Source organism: Ambystoma mexicanum, chromosome 9 (genome assembly GCF_040938575.1).
Source record: "Ambystoma mexicanum isolate Mex_15411 chromosome 9, UKY_AmexF1_1, whole genome shotgun sequence".
Taxonomy (NCBI): Eukaryota; Metazoa; Chordata; class Amphibia; order Caudata; family Ambystomatidae; genus Ambystoma; species Ambystoma mexicanum.
In genome coordinates this window covers 470,714,849-470,729,975 of record NC_090931.1, presented here as the reverse complement: position 1 = coordinate 470,729,975, position 15,127 = coordinate 470,714,849, and the positions used below count along the sequence as shown (strand labels likewise).

The 15,127-nt window shown below is 45.8% G+C and overlaps 1 protein-coding gene across 2 annotated transcripts in view; it reads right to left on the bottom strand.

The window, feature by feature from the left end:
• Positions 1-15,127, bottom strand: part of NLK (nemo like kinase) — a 1,539,426-nt gene that overhangs the window by 92,901 nt on the left and 1,431,398 nt on the right. For both annotated transcript variants that reach the window (XM_069615020.1, XM_069615019.1), the window contains one exon: positions 4,596-4,689. In XM_069615020.1, coding sequence (XP_069471121.1) covers positions 4,596-4,689 — 94 coding nt within the window. The remainder of the gene's footprint in view (positions 1-4,595; positions 4,690-15,127) is intronic.

Genomic DNA, 15,127 nt, shown 5'->3' with positions numbered 1-15,127 from the left:
GTCTGGACTGCGGCATGTATGACATCAGGGGGAAGGATGCATTTTAACTTGCGTAGGAGGTTCAGCTGTACGTTGCATGTTTTGGTGACAGTGTTATGTTTTGTTTGAAGGATAGATCAGGGTTGATGGTGAAGCCTAGGGACTCAACGGATGTGGAGAGGAATATGAGTGGGCAGCCTGTGTTGAGTTCTCTGATTCAGGGGGTGAGGTTGGGTTTGCGCCGGTGGGTGTAGATGAGAAGGTATTCCGTTTGGGATGGGTTTAGTTTGAGGAAGTGGGTGGCTGTCCCAGTGGGGATGGTGGAGATACAGTTTTTGAGAATGTGGTGTTGGGAGGGGGAGTTGATTTGTAAGTATATTTGTGTGCCACTTGTGCATTGGTGAACATGGATGTTGTAGTTGCTAAGCGTCTTTTCAAGGGATTCCATACATAGATTGAAGAGGGGAGGAGAGAAGGAGGATCCATGCCGTACCCTGTATTTGACCATGGTGTGGGATCGATCAGTATGGGGGTATGGAGACAAAGTGTGTCCTGTCAGTTAGGATGGTGATAAAGCAATCGAGAACAGTACCCAAGAGTTTCATTTGGTGGGACAGGATGGTTAGGAGGATGGTGTGATCGATGGTGTCAAAAGCTGCAGAGAGGTCAGGGAGTGCAAGAAGGGCTCTGTGCCTCCTTTGCCAGTGATATGGTAAAGGTCATCCAGGATGTGAAGTGTGGCAGTATCATTCCTGTGTACAGGCAGAAACCGTTTTGGAAGAGGTTGAATACGTTGTTGGTGGTGGTGTGTTGTTGGATTTTGCTCGTAACAAAGTATTCTATGATCTGGCAAGGTATGTTAAGATTGTGATGGTATGGTAGTTCCCAGGGAGCATGGGGTTGAGAGATGGTTTTATGTGACAACCGGATGATGTCATAAGATAAAATGACATGCAGTTTAAATTTATAGGACAACACCATCAGTCAATGGTAGCACAAATGGCATAAAAATAATCAGTAAAACACAAGAGGTCAAACGAGTCAATCAACTCACGGAATTAAGAGAAACAGCAGTCAAAAAAGGGCATTGTGAACCATCAATAGAAACACAAATGAAATAAAAAAATAATATCCAACATTATGTGATTCTTAAGAATCTAAAACTACACACATTTGCAAATCGAACAGGCTGAAGAGGACACAAAAGGAGTTTAGAAGGGAAGAGTGCTATGGGCTCAGGAGTTTGGATCTACCTTGCCAAGCATCTTTCAAATAACTGACAAAAGCAAAAGCAGTCCCAAAATACGAAGCAACAGAAACCTCACGAATGCTGGTCTCCACTGAGGGAAACCAGGTTCACAGACAACATTTTAAAGAAAGCGTTATTAATATTATAAAAATGGAACAAAATGTTCAAGTGGTTCACACTCTCAGCAGGGACGGCACCCGCCACCATTGAGCTCCCCAGACCACTTACAGGTAATAGATTTAAGATGGAAAGCATACAACAGGGCCCGGACAGCGCACCAGTGGTATGTGTTGGGGACCATAGCCAGGTCTTCAGCTGGTCCCCATGCAGGTGAGAGTGGAAGATACAGCCTAACTGAAGCCTTGCACACATTTGCATCCTTTCTTATACTGCCCAAACGTTCTCAATTAGCTGAATGGGAATACCTGAACTAGTTTCTGGATTCAGAAATCAGCCCCCAAACCCGTGGGACTGAAGGTGCTTTTAAAAACAGGCAAGCTACTCAATCTTCTGTTATTTCCGCAGGGATAGAATATTTCTTAGAAGCAGGTTTGTAAGTGAGCCCTCTTTACTTGTCCATACAGCCGACCACAATATAATAGGCCACAGGGAAAGGAGATCCATCAGACAATGCAAGATGTGCGATGATGTTGAGGGCGCTACCCAAAGAAGGCGTGCAAACGAGAAATTCTCAGCACCCTGTAAGAACTTAAAATTCTCACATGCCCAGAGTTTGCTGCCGTAGGCCCCAGCCAGCAGAGCCTGGCAGCTAAACACCTCCAGCATACGCTCCACTGAGTACTGCCTCATGTTTTTAACAAATCTAAAAAGTCCTTTGTTCGTTATATTGGCAGTAGAAGGAACACAAGCCAGAAGGTTGCAACAGACAGAGACAGAAATACCAAAAAAGAACTATGTGAGGCACTCTCTTGAATTCATTATGTTGGCTTGGGACGATGAGAACCTGCATTCATTTGTTGTTTTAAGCAGCTGGAACAGACCAGGACTTAGGCTGAAAAAGAAGAGAACTTTTGTTTTGGACATTTTTGGTATTTCTCTGAACAACACTAGCATTTGAGTTTTCACAAAGAACTGAGCATAACCGAGAGAATCATACTGACCAATTTAATTTAGTTCAACCATGCCGTTTTATTATTTTGGCCCTTGCATGTACATGGTCCCAAAAAAACCTGAGGAAGGCGGAGAAGGGAGAAAAGAAAAATTTCTGGGTCGAAGAGGAAGGAGGGAGCAAAATGTAGAGAAGGCTTGGAAGAACACGGTGGAAGGAGGAGAACAAACAAGGAGGCAGCATTTTGAAGGAAATGTAGGTAGGAGTTTGGCAAGAGACACCAAGAGGAGGTTGAAGGAGATAACTGTTTGGCGGAGTAGAGTGAGAGAACATTAGGGTAGAGAGAAGGAGGAGGCATGATGAACGGAGGATGCACAACCGGGAAGATAGAATAGAAGGAAGTTGGGAAAGAGTGAAGAACCCAAAAGATGTAAAGAGAAAGCCTGAATAAGAAGAGGAAAGCTAAAAGCCCAACAAGGGTGAGCCAGGGTGGGGTGATGATAGACAAGTACCCAGGAAAGGGAGTTCTATCCACCACTACAATGCCCTATCGTCTAATCTTGTGCACGCCTGCAAGAAATGCAGGAACACTTAAAACCCCAGGACTGAAAGTGACTGAATCGATCACCCACACCAGGAAGAAAACCCGAACTGGGAGTTGCAGACTCAAATTGTTAAGCCAAGAAGAAATGCATCAGTAACCAGTTTCCGAAAGGGAGAGACTTTCAAGTTTGTCCATGTATGTTAGGAGTATATGAAAGAGAGAGTGAAAAGTCAACATATAAGAAACCAAGTATTTTAGCCAAGAGGTCTACAAGACAGACCCATCAAAGGTGGGAGAGTGATCAGGAGATCACACACAAAAAGCCCAGGTGGGAGATTACTCCAGACAATTACAAGTGTGCATTCTTAAGAAGCCCTGGCAGGATAGTGTACCAGGAAATTGTGAGTGTGTGAATCCAGTAAGCCTTGCAGAAGAGTATACCAGGCAGTTGCAAGGGAGTCAAGGAAGTCCTGCTAGGGGCGCATACCTGGTAAGTGGAAAGTAAGCAAAACACAAGGAAATAGATAGTAGGCTGTGGTGGTCTAAGAGACTGGAGAACCAGGAACCCTGGCAGGAGCGTATACCAGGTATTCCGACTAGACATAAATCAAAGACAATCAGCTTAAAGATAACTTTTGTTGTTCACTCAAGGGAACGTATGGTCAGCTGGCTGTGTTAAGTTAAAAGACTGAAGAAACCCAGATTCCCAATAGAGGAATGTATTAGAAGGAAAAAAAACTACATGAAAGTTAAAAGGCCCACCAGTATTATACATTACCTATGGTACTAGGCAGAGTACTGTGAAAGGAAGTCTTGAGAAGACTACATCAGGACTACTTAAAGGCTGCAGGACATAAGTAGGGAAGAACAGAAGTCTGGAAGGAAAGGGGAACCAACATTCTGTTGTTGTGGATAGAAGCTACTTTCATATTTAGTGCAGTTGCTGTTTCCAAGGTTGAGGGAAATCCGGAAAAAAAACTAAGACATTTGAAAAAGTGCATACGAAGGACTTTTTTTGTTACTGGCCCAAAAAGGGGAAAACAAGAATTAACATTTGGAAATCCAAGAAGGCAACAAAGGACCAAGGGGAAAAGTAGAACACTCTGGTGTAAGGAGACCTATCCTTCAGAAACTTTTTTGTGGAAATGATGCATCTTTTGAACATTTACAACACATTAAAGGCCAAAGATGATCCTTTTCACTTTAGAATATATTTGTTTAGAATGTGAGGGTCAGAATAGTACTTAGGATACAGGAAGGTTTTGTTTTGGACATTCTGACACTGACAGATTCTAAGTTTTGATTTTAGGTAGGGAACCAATGCTAGTGCAGGCAGAGTGAGGCCCTTTCCCAAACCCTTTTGTGTTTTAATAATAAAAGTCTTTAGCCAAAACCGTATTTAAAATGTGTCTGCGTTTCATTCATGACTCCTCACAGCCTCAATTCGGAAAAGTCAAGGAGCTAGGTTCAAATGATGTTCCTACTGCAGTCAAACAGAAGGAGTTCTAGCTTATTTTACATCACCTACCTTTTTGTCTCTGAAAACCTCCCTTGAGTCTTCCAAGCTACCAAAACCACTACAAACTACACCTCAGAGATGGGAGGTTTCTAACATGAAAGCATGTGTCCCTAGTATTCCGAACCCTACAGTTTATTAACACAGTGAGATTGTGAGTGATTAAACATGACACACATTATCATTAAACATATTACACAATGTGATCTCTCCACTTAATGTAAACAAAGTATCATACCTAATAAAGCTTTTAAATGCAGCAGACTGAGGATTGATGCAAAGTGGGACTCTGTTTCCTTTCTGTTGCTCTAAAATAAACTGATGGATGATTTCTGTAACGAAAGAGAAGAGTAACAATTAAACTTGGCTAAGAATGAGACTAAAAAGAAGACCTTACCATAAAACAGAAGCCCATTGCCCACCCTTTCATTCAATGCTTGGTACGTTCTTCTAGCTTGAAAGAAGCCCCTGTCATACCACTGTAAAATAATACAGAAAGTTGAAGTACTGTTCAAGTTTCTCCCTGCCCATTTATTCCTGTGCATCAACATAGAGGGATTTCATGCATAGAGCACAATGCAGTACTGCAATTAACTCCAACTTAGTCCTAACCTCCTTATTCCACACCCCCAAACTGAAAGGTGTGGAAAATGTACAAACATTAAACCAGACCATAAACATGGAAAAAACTGAAGACAAAAATCTTTACTGTTGGTCAAGCTCCGACTGGACAAAGCATCAACTCCAGCGGTAGCATCCAACAAAAGCACTTGGAGAAAGTATTCGGTCTTGCAGATTACCTGCATAGTAATAACATTTGAAAAGCAATGGACATTGTGCAATCCCTAACTGCCAGTACAGAGATTCCGGAAGGAAACCCCTAAACAGAAAAGCAAAACAGGGGAGCTTGGAAGTCTTTTTTCAAAAATGTGGATCACTGTTATTGGCATTTCAACATATATTAACCATCCCCCTCCAACACCCCCCCCCCCCGCCGCAAAGCAAAACAGTGATCCCTGTAGACATCCAAGCTTTTCCTCACTTCTTTCGTAATTGTCTAATCAACCAGACCAAAGAACAGCGTTCTCTGCAGGCACCAGACAGCCCGTAAACTTCTGATGGTCCCCCTGAATCGAGTAGAGTAGGCCACCCATTCCAGAGCGACATAGTTCCAAACCTTACCAATCCACTCTGTTCTGTAGGGGCACTCTTCTGCTTCCATGTTTGTGCCACTAGCAGCAGTGCCGCCACCATCAAAATCACATGTGCCTGCTTTTGCACTTTCGGAGACAGATTCCCCAGAAACCCACCCATCCCTAACATAGCCTCCCCAACATTACCCTGGATCTGAGAATCAAATATCGTATTCAGCGCTGTGTGGACCGTGTCCCAGAAAGGCTGTATGTCTGTGCATTCCCACCAGATGTGTATCCAGGACCCAAGTTCCCCACATCCCCTCTAACATAGCGCTGATACCTCTGGGTAGCACTTATGCAATTTCTCTGGGGGTGAGATGCCATTGTACCACAATCCTGATCCACATATCCTGAATCTGAATAGCCTGTATGAGTTTGGGTAAGTCTGCCCGCAACTGGGACCACTGCTCCCCCTCTAACGGGTGACCCACAACGGATTCCCATAGTTTCATGTAGGGTCATTCCGGATGCTGAGGGCACTCAGAAAATATTCGATACAGTGCTGCCACCAGGTGTTTATCCTCTGAGTTAGTTGTAACATAATTCTCAAAAGGAGTAAGCTCCCTGGTCGCCCCCGCTTTAACCGGCGGATTCGAGAGTCAGTGCCTCAACTGTAAGTAGCAGAATCTCTTTCCTTCTCCTATCTCAAATTGCTGCTTGCATTGATCAAATGACTTAATTTCCTAGGCCTCAACCATGTTCCTTAGCTTGTGGCACCCAGCCAGCATACACCCGACAAGAGCCCTCCCTTCCAGCTCCGGTGCAAACCAGGGATTCCTAAACAGCGCTGTCAAAGAGGAGGGGAAGGTAGGCAGGCCTATCTGCCGAACCAAGGAGTGCCACATATTCCCCACTATGGCAGTTATCAGGATAAGGTACATATTTTGTGGTAGGTCTTAATTTTAAAGTCAAAGCATTTCATCGAAGGACCTTCCCACCACTGCCCCGTCCATCCGCCACCATATTTTACTGCAGTTGCCAAAAACCCATCCCGAACCACCCTGAGTTGAGCCGCAAAATAATAGAGATGGAAGTTGGGTACAGCTCAAACCTCCCTTGCATTTGGAGGCCATTAATAGTTTCATGGCTACCTGAGGTCTCTTATGAGTCCAGATTAATGTCTCCACCAGTCTTTGAAGAGTGCTGTAAAAACGGAGGTACAACCACTGGTAAGGCCATAAAATAGTATAGGATCTAGGCAAGATCACCATTTTGAGGATGTAATCCTCTCAAACCACGCTATGAACAGAGGCCCCCACTCGACTAGTAGCTGCTTCACCTTCCTCAGCAGGGATAAGTAATTAGCTGGTATAGGTCATCTAAGGAGCTGGTAATCTGCCCTCCCAAGTACTTGAAGCTGTCCTCCGCCCACCTTTAAGGTACAGAGCCTGCAGTTCCTGGATCTGCGCGAAGGGCGAGATAAGTTCAACAGTTCAGACTTATGAGCATTCATTTTTAGCCGTGCTACTGCACCTAACATCTTGTTCCCTGGAGATCGCCGGGAGTGTCATGTCCGGTTCTGAGATCAGGAGAAGCATGTCATCCGCAAAAGCCATAACTTTATGTTCCTCGCCTCCGAAGATGATCCCTCTGATGTCTAGAGTTAACCTGATCTTTGCCAGTAAGGGCTACAGGTGGATCGCATATAGAAGCGTGGAAAGTGGGTACCCCCGCTTCATAACTCGGGAAACCTTTATCCTCTGGGAGAGAGGACCATTAATCGACTAATGCAGAGAAGGCATTTGGTAGTGGGCTCTGACAAGTGAAAGGAATTTAGTCCCAAAGCCCATGACCTCCATTGTGCAGAAGAGAAACGACCATTCAACACGGTTGAATGCCTTCTCTGCGTCCAACACTAGCATCATTTGCCGGGGTCTTAGTAATGTTGACTTTTTCTAGTAAGTGGCACACCTGCCTTTTATTATCAAAGGCCTGCCTTTGCCTGATAAATCCCGAATTGATCGAGGTCAATCAATTTGGGGAGAAGATTATCTAAGCGAGAAGCCAGCACCTTGGTGTACATTTTTGCATCAAGATTAATAAGGGCTTTGGGATTTTATGCACCGCATAGTGTGCTGTCATTGCCAGGCTTTGGGAGCAACACTACTTTGGCCTCCTCCATGAATTGGGTGATTCGGCCTTCTTTGCCGATGGAGTTGTACAGTAAAACTGACTTTGGGATCAGGGCACCCTTGAGAGTCTTATAAAAGATCACTGGAAAACCATCCGGCCGTGGGGCCTTTCTAGGTGGCAAGGAAGAGATCGCCACCCTTACATCAATGTGCAAGATATCTTCTTCTAGTTGCCCCCTTTCCCTCTGTGTGAGCTTCGATAAGAGGCAGTGAGGAAGATACTCCATCTGGGCCCGATCATCAGGGGAATCCGACAAGCACAAGGTGGAGTTATAGTCTGTGAACGCAGCTATTATGTCGGCAGAGGAGGCCCTTTCTGTCCCCGGCCCTGTCTTTATTTTGAGGCTCATCCTAGATGCCTCTTTCTTCCTTACCCGCTGTGCCAGGAGCCAATCTGCCTTGTTTGCCTCAACATAATACCTCTGCTGGTGTAGGAAGTGCTGAGCATTCCTGGTCTGTAGGGCATCTAATTGTCCCCTTATCAGCCTATATTCTTTCTGCAGAGTGTTCCCGGAGTTATCCACCATCTTGGCCATTACTTCCATGAGCTTAGTTTCCAGTTCTGTTTGCAAACGGGATACTTATTTTTGCGATAAGTTTCCCTCTAATGGTGGCCTTAAATGCGTCCCACACAATATGGTGTTTCGTCCTCTCTTCTATTAATTTTGAAGAACTCCTCTATTTTGCCCCTTGGTTTGTCACAGATAACTATCTTTGAGCAGGTGTACAGGAATTTCCATCACCACACGCCCGGTTCCCATCTCCCCAGATGTACAGCCAGAGTGATGAGCACATGATCCGAGATTGCGATTGCTCCCGATTCCACCTCTGACACCTGCCCAAGCAGCATATTAGAAATCCATGCGTAGTCTATCTTCGAAAAAGAACTGCACCCCTTTTCCCAACCCCGCAATTCCCTCCAGCAATCCACCTGGGCCAATTGGGCCATACGCTCTTTCAGTTTTCCCGAGGACGCACTATGGTTGTGATACACCCTTGCGCTCATGTTGGACCGTGGGCCCCAGGCTAGATTAAAGTCCCCCACCAATATTAAGTACCCCGTAGCAAACCTCTCCAACTTGGCCAGCACTGATCGATAAAACCCATCTTGTCCCCTGTTGGGTGTGCTATGGTGTACATCCCCTTCTCCCAGCAGACTGATACTGCTAGGTACCTATCCCCCTCGGTGGCTATGACACATAAATCTGGTAGTCCCCGGATGGCTATCATCACTCCCCGTCTTACCCTGCACATTGTACTGGAACATATGCTGGTACCCCTTAATTTTCACCTTGTTTATCCTGTTTCTGGATGTGCGTCTCCTGAAGTGGCACAATTTCTGGCTTCCCCCTCCCCAAGAACTGTTCCACCTGCCTCATCTTGATTGGGGATTCGAGCCCTCTAACATTAAGGGTGGTGAGACGAAGCATCTCCATACTACCCATAACCTGTATAAATTGATCCAAATTCTTGAGCCAGATGTCCACTGTCTCTGTCTCTCCCGCCCCTTCCGCACCCTCTCCTCTCCCCCTAGCCCCAACAGTCCCCCAGTGCCCCCCAACCTCTGGTCAGACTCAACCATCCTCAGGATCCCCCCAGAGCAACAACATGGGAGTTGAGCCCCTGTAATACCCCAGAGGGAACCTGTGCGGGTCCCCCTAGACATATGAGATTGAAAACCAAGATGATGCATACCTCCTCCACCGCCCCTCCTGGAGCTTCTTAAATCTCCCTCCTCCACCATGCGGTATTCTGCAGAGGCTGTGTTTTCACACTCCCCTGCCCGTCGGCTTGGTGAATCCTTGTCGGAAGCTAAGAGAGGACCCTCTGCACCCCACCCCTTATCCGGGAGATTGGCCGGGCCCCTTGGAGCCCGCTTCTTGAGGCCCCTCACCAGGACCTTTGCCCACTCCCACAGTTTCCGTTTGACGGGACCTTTGCTCCTGCCAAGGGGTCGCCTCCCCTTCCATCTTCAATATCAGTAAAGCCTTCCTCACAGGAGGTGGCCCGGTGTTGCCTCCTCTCCCATTCTAATAATAGCCCATGGAAAGGTCCATCTGTAGCGCACCCCGGTTCGTGCCAGGGCCCGTATCACCAGGCCCATCATTCTTCTTTTCACCAGGGTGTTTTGTGCTAAGTCTTGGAACAACTGGAGCTCTGACCCGTTGTAAACCTCCTTGTTCTCTTGCGCCCTGCTACCCTAGGGTCTGGTGCGCACAATAAATAAATAAACAAACAAACAAACAAACAAACAGTTGATCGACCCTGCCCTACTGCGGTTTCCAACACCTTTTCTTTCTGTCCATAGTGGTGCAAAAGCCACAACCACATCCCTGGGTCTTGCTTCTAGTTCTCCTCTTTCGGGCCCCACTTCATGGGTGTGCTCTAGCTAAATTCCCAACCAATTTTCCATCTCAAGCAAGTCAGCAAACACATGTTGTGCCATCTCCCGCAGGTCCTTATCGACTACTGTCTCAGCTAAGCTTTTTATCCTTATGTTACATGATCTGGAGCGGTTCTCCAAGTGCTCACTTTGAATTTCTGGGTTCTGTGTGTCCCTTGCCAATTGAGCCACTAGCTTGTCGATCTTCCGGGTGTCCTCTGCAATTTTGCTGTATGGCGTTCTCCGCCACATCTGTCCATTCCTCCAAGTTTGCTATGTCGCCTTTCGCTTGCTTCCTGCAATGACTGGGAGAGCTCTGCCTGTATCAAACACAGCTTTGACTGAATCGTTTCTGAGATTTTGTCCCCAAAGTCTTGAAAACACTGATGGAGTACATCTTGGGTAACCACCTGATCCTTTGCTCAGCTGCCATATCTTCGAGTTCTCCCCCTACTCGCCTCCGAAAGCCTCTTCCCCCTCTTTTTGCCAGAGTCTATGCAAATTGCCCTCCTGTGTCCTTTTAAATGCTTTGGGGGCCGATTGCAAGCCCTTAGTTTATTTTTAGGCAACAGGGTGACGATCCGCGTTGGAGGAGGGCCAGCTCCCCACCCCTCTTCTTATTATATAGCAGCTCTACTTGGCCCCCCTCCGGACCCTGCTGAAAGGCTTCAGGGACTCCCCTTGCATGTGCAAAGTCTTCTTCCTGCCCCCGTCCGGGCTTTGAAATCGTAGTCCTTCCCACCGTGCCTTCACTGAGCAGGCTAACAGTGTTGCCCCCTGCTTAGGTTCCCAGGCACTACGCCTCCAGGGCCCTGTGGCCTATATTCAATCTTCCAACTTTTGACTGGGGGGCCTGCTACAACTCGCCCCAGGGCACCCCGTCTACGTGGAGGGCATTCCAGGTCTCAAGTCCCCCTCCTCACTGTGATCTGGCCTGACAGGGTATATATATGTAGCCAGAAAAATGTACTGTTATATCGATAGTAATTTGGATGCAGCTGGTAGTTCTCTCTGTGATGAGGGGAAATGTATTAACAATAAAATACCAAAGTCTTCAAGGTGAAATATATCAAAGATACCAATAATTGATTTTATTAAATTAAGAAGACTAAAGAAAGAAAAACATCTCACCGGCACAAACAAGTTTGGATCCCTACTTCTCTCCTCCAACTAGGGACCAATCTTGCAATAGTCAAGACTCCTTTTGTAACCTCACGACTCACTATACAGGCCTGAGAGAGCAGTGATACATGCAGCGAAAAAGTAGGTGTATTCTTGATCTAGACATAATTTGCAATCATAGAAACCAGCTTGTATTCCAATTTACAATTACATCCTGTAATGAATCACAGGTGATCATCCCAGCAACAATGGCCTTCGAGAATCCTCTAAACAACTTCCCTAGTAACCCTACAGTCTTAATGGCATATTACAAAACTGAAATATCTGATGAAATGAAGAAAGAGAATGGTGGGGACTTCAAGTCCCATAATGCCAGAGATACTGACACGAGGAAGAGGAACTCAGAGCACAGAACTACAATGTGAAGTCTAGTGTTCCTAACAATCTACACCTGAGCGGATATTTGTACTATTTAAATCCCCCTCAGGTGCAGGTGCAAGGGAGTAGAAGTAGCAGAAGAAGTTATCCGTGGCTGTGTATGCAGCAGAGGCAGAACAAAGACGCCGGGACCATTGCCGTGCCTTTGGTGGTTAAAGGTGATGAGTGTCGTGAGCAGGAAAAGGCCGAACTGCAGAGGTCACACAACGGGAAGGGCTGTTGGTGCAGGTTGCACTGTAGGAGAGAGGAGCACATTGTGTCTGTATCCAGAGGCTGGCAAGCACCGAGAAACAATAGGAGCAACGTGAGATCTTGTCAGGGAAGGCGCAAGGAACGAGACTGCAACTGAAGCTGTCAGACACTACAAGTCTGGCGAGGAAAGAAGAGGTGGCAGCAGCGGGAAACGCAGACATGCAGTAAGAGACCGGTGAGTCTGCCTTGGAGAAGGTGACTCTGGGGCGCTCTGTTGTAAACTGCTAGCTGCAAATATAACTTTTGAATACTGAATTAACAATAGAAAGCATTTTGGGCTTAACACACATGCTAAGAGAAACAGAAATAAGAAAGTGTATAGCTATCACTAACCAAGTAAAGAAAGAGTGATATTTAATGAAGGCTGTAATTACCATTGCCCAAGGAAGGAGGGGGCAGTATTAAACCCACTGAGTGAACACCATTGGCAAAGTAAAGAGGATGTCGTATTAGAACAAAACTGTAACCAGTATTGCCAAAGCAAATGGGAGGCAATAACTGCATCAGATAACAACCAGCATTGCCTAAGATAAGGAAGGATTGAAGGATCATTAGAAAGAGGAGAAACAGCTTTCTTGAAGAGAGAAACTTGAATCAACAGTTTCCTGATGTGATAGTAGAAACCCAGAGTTGGGAAGAAAGTGAGTGTCAAGGGGAACATCGGAATACCTGCATTGCACATGGCCAATCAATCATTGGAACAAACAGTATCAATGGGTGTTGCATCCTTATGGAAGAAGTTTTGAATTCTAATGTTGTTGAAGGACAAAGAATTTACTGATGTTTCAAAGTGAACCACACCGCAGTGTACTTCTAGTAGTGTTAGGTGATTCATCCTGGCAATGAGAATACACCAGGGAAGGGATAGTTAGTGGTAGTCCTGGCAGGTTAGTGAACCAGGAAGAAGACAATGAAGTACTGCATTGTGGTTCTGGTAGAAAGAAAGTGGCAACGCGTGTTTGATGAACTGTGGCAAAACCATCCCGACGAAAACATTGTGTATAAAGAAGTGTGTAATAACCGTCTTTCTCAAGAGAAGAGAAATCCTATGGAAATATTAATCCGAACAATAATTAACTTTGTTGGAGTATAAAACAATCACAATGCCAAATTAAACTCTCCAGAAGTAAAGGAACTTTGTGTTGGAAACCGAACTTGGCTATTAGAAGAAACTTTTGTGTTACAATTTGACATATAATAAATATTGCCCACGCTAACAGCTCAGGAAGTCTTCATTCTATTAAAGACAAAGAGGCGAGCATTATGCTTTACTCTCTTTAATTACTACCATTCAGCATTTTCAACAAAACATTTAAAACCGTAACATTTTCTCTTTTTTTCCTTCCTTATGTAAAAATACCAAATATGAGAGGTTTTAAAAGTTCCAACACCACTGTTCTTTTCTGCACTACCTACCCCATGATCCTCCGGGGCTTAGTAGTCCTGACCTATCCTGATCCACCTATCCGAGAGCAGGTCACAGTATAAGAACCCTCAATGATAGTCCTCTGCCTCTTTCTTTCCTCTCCATTGGGTACTGAACTCGAAACTGTCCTTTATTTGATCAACTTTTCATTTTCTGTGAAGTAAGGGTATGAAATCACTCACGATCCAGTCTTCGTTCTTTTCGCTATGTGAAAAGCTACCCCTTCTGGATAGAAGATCTTTCTATCGATCTCCAACGCCTTTACGTCCGATACTCTGCTGCATGATGTAAGGCACAATAACATTGCCAGTTTACCTGATAACTGCGAGCAGGAAAGATCTTTGTTCGCTGGCCATCTAAGGAAAAGTTTGAACACTACTCTAACATCCCATAAGACTGCGTACTTTGGTTCTGGGGGTTTTCTTATTTTTATTCCTTTGAGAAGCCTCAGGACCGCTGGGTGCTCGCCTACTGCGATTCCTTCTATTTTATCGTGTCCCGCTGAGATCGCTGATCTATAAACACCTATTGTTCTAAAAGCTCCCCCTTCTTGAAATTTAGTTGCCAGAAAGTTAAGAACTTGCACTAAACGGGCTGAAACGGGATCCAGACACTGGTCTGTGCACCATCGCGCCCAGGCTTTCCATGCAGTGTTATAGCTCCTAATGGTGGAAGGCGCCCAGGAATCTTTGATGCAGTCTGCAGCGATTCGCGAAATTCCTGGCAATTCCCACTTTCTTCTGAAATCCTGCATGCTAACAACTGCAGCTTGCCTGTTGCTATCAGGGGATGGCTCTGGCCGGACAGTCCTAGTAGAAGGTCCGACTGATGCGGAACTATATTGGGAAAATCCAAAGAAAGTTCCATCGCTACTGGAAACCAGGGCTGGGATTTCCAGAGCGGTAGTACCATCACGAGTTTGGCACGATCTCTGCGAACCTTCACTAGCGCTCTCGTGGTTATGACAAATGACGGGAATGCGTAATGAAGCGCTCCGTGCCAAGTCTGTAGGAATGCGTCCGTGCCCGCTGATCCCGGGTCTATCTTCCAACTGAAGTATGTCTGTGTTTGAGAGTTCAGTCTGGACGCAAATAGATCTATGTGTATTGGGCCCCAGCTCCTGTGCAGCTTCTCGAAAACTTGTGGGTGAAGTTTCCAATCGCTTGAATCTATCAGATACCTCGAGTTCCAATCCGCTACCTCGTTGAGAGCTCCTGGCAAATATTCTGCTGTGACTGCAATATGATGTTCCAGGCAATAATGCCAGAAATCTTTCGCTAATTCCGCTAGTAGCTTGGACTTTGTCCCTCCCAGCTTGTTTATGTAGCGAACTGCAGAGATATTGTCCATCTTGAGCAGGACACCTTGCTTTGCCCTTCGTGAAGGCTCGCACTGCAAATGAACCTGCTAACAACTCGAGGCAATTTATGTGCAGCTGCAACTCTTGATCTGACCCTTTTCCTCCTGTTTCTACATGCTCGCATCTGGCTCCCCAGCCTGACCTGCTTGTGTCCGATTCTATAACTAACTCTGGCGCGTCTCCAAAAATGGTTCGGCCATTCCACGCCTCCATATTCTGGAGCCACCAGTGAAGCTCGGTGAGCGCTTCGCTGTCCAAGGTCACCAGTTGGTGATACCCTACGCCCCCTTGTAGATGCCTGATCTTGAGATGTTGAAGAGCCTGGTAGTGGAGTGGGCCTGGAAATATCGCCTGAGTCGAGGCGGCTAACAATCCCACTACTCTGGCTAGACAACGAAGCAAAATAACTTTCTTCGATATCACTACTTTGAGTTCTTTCTTTATCGCTCTCACTTTGTGAT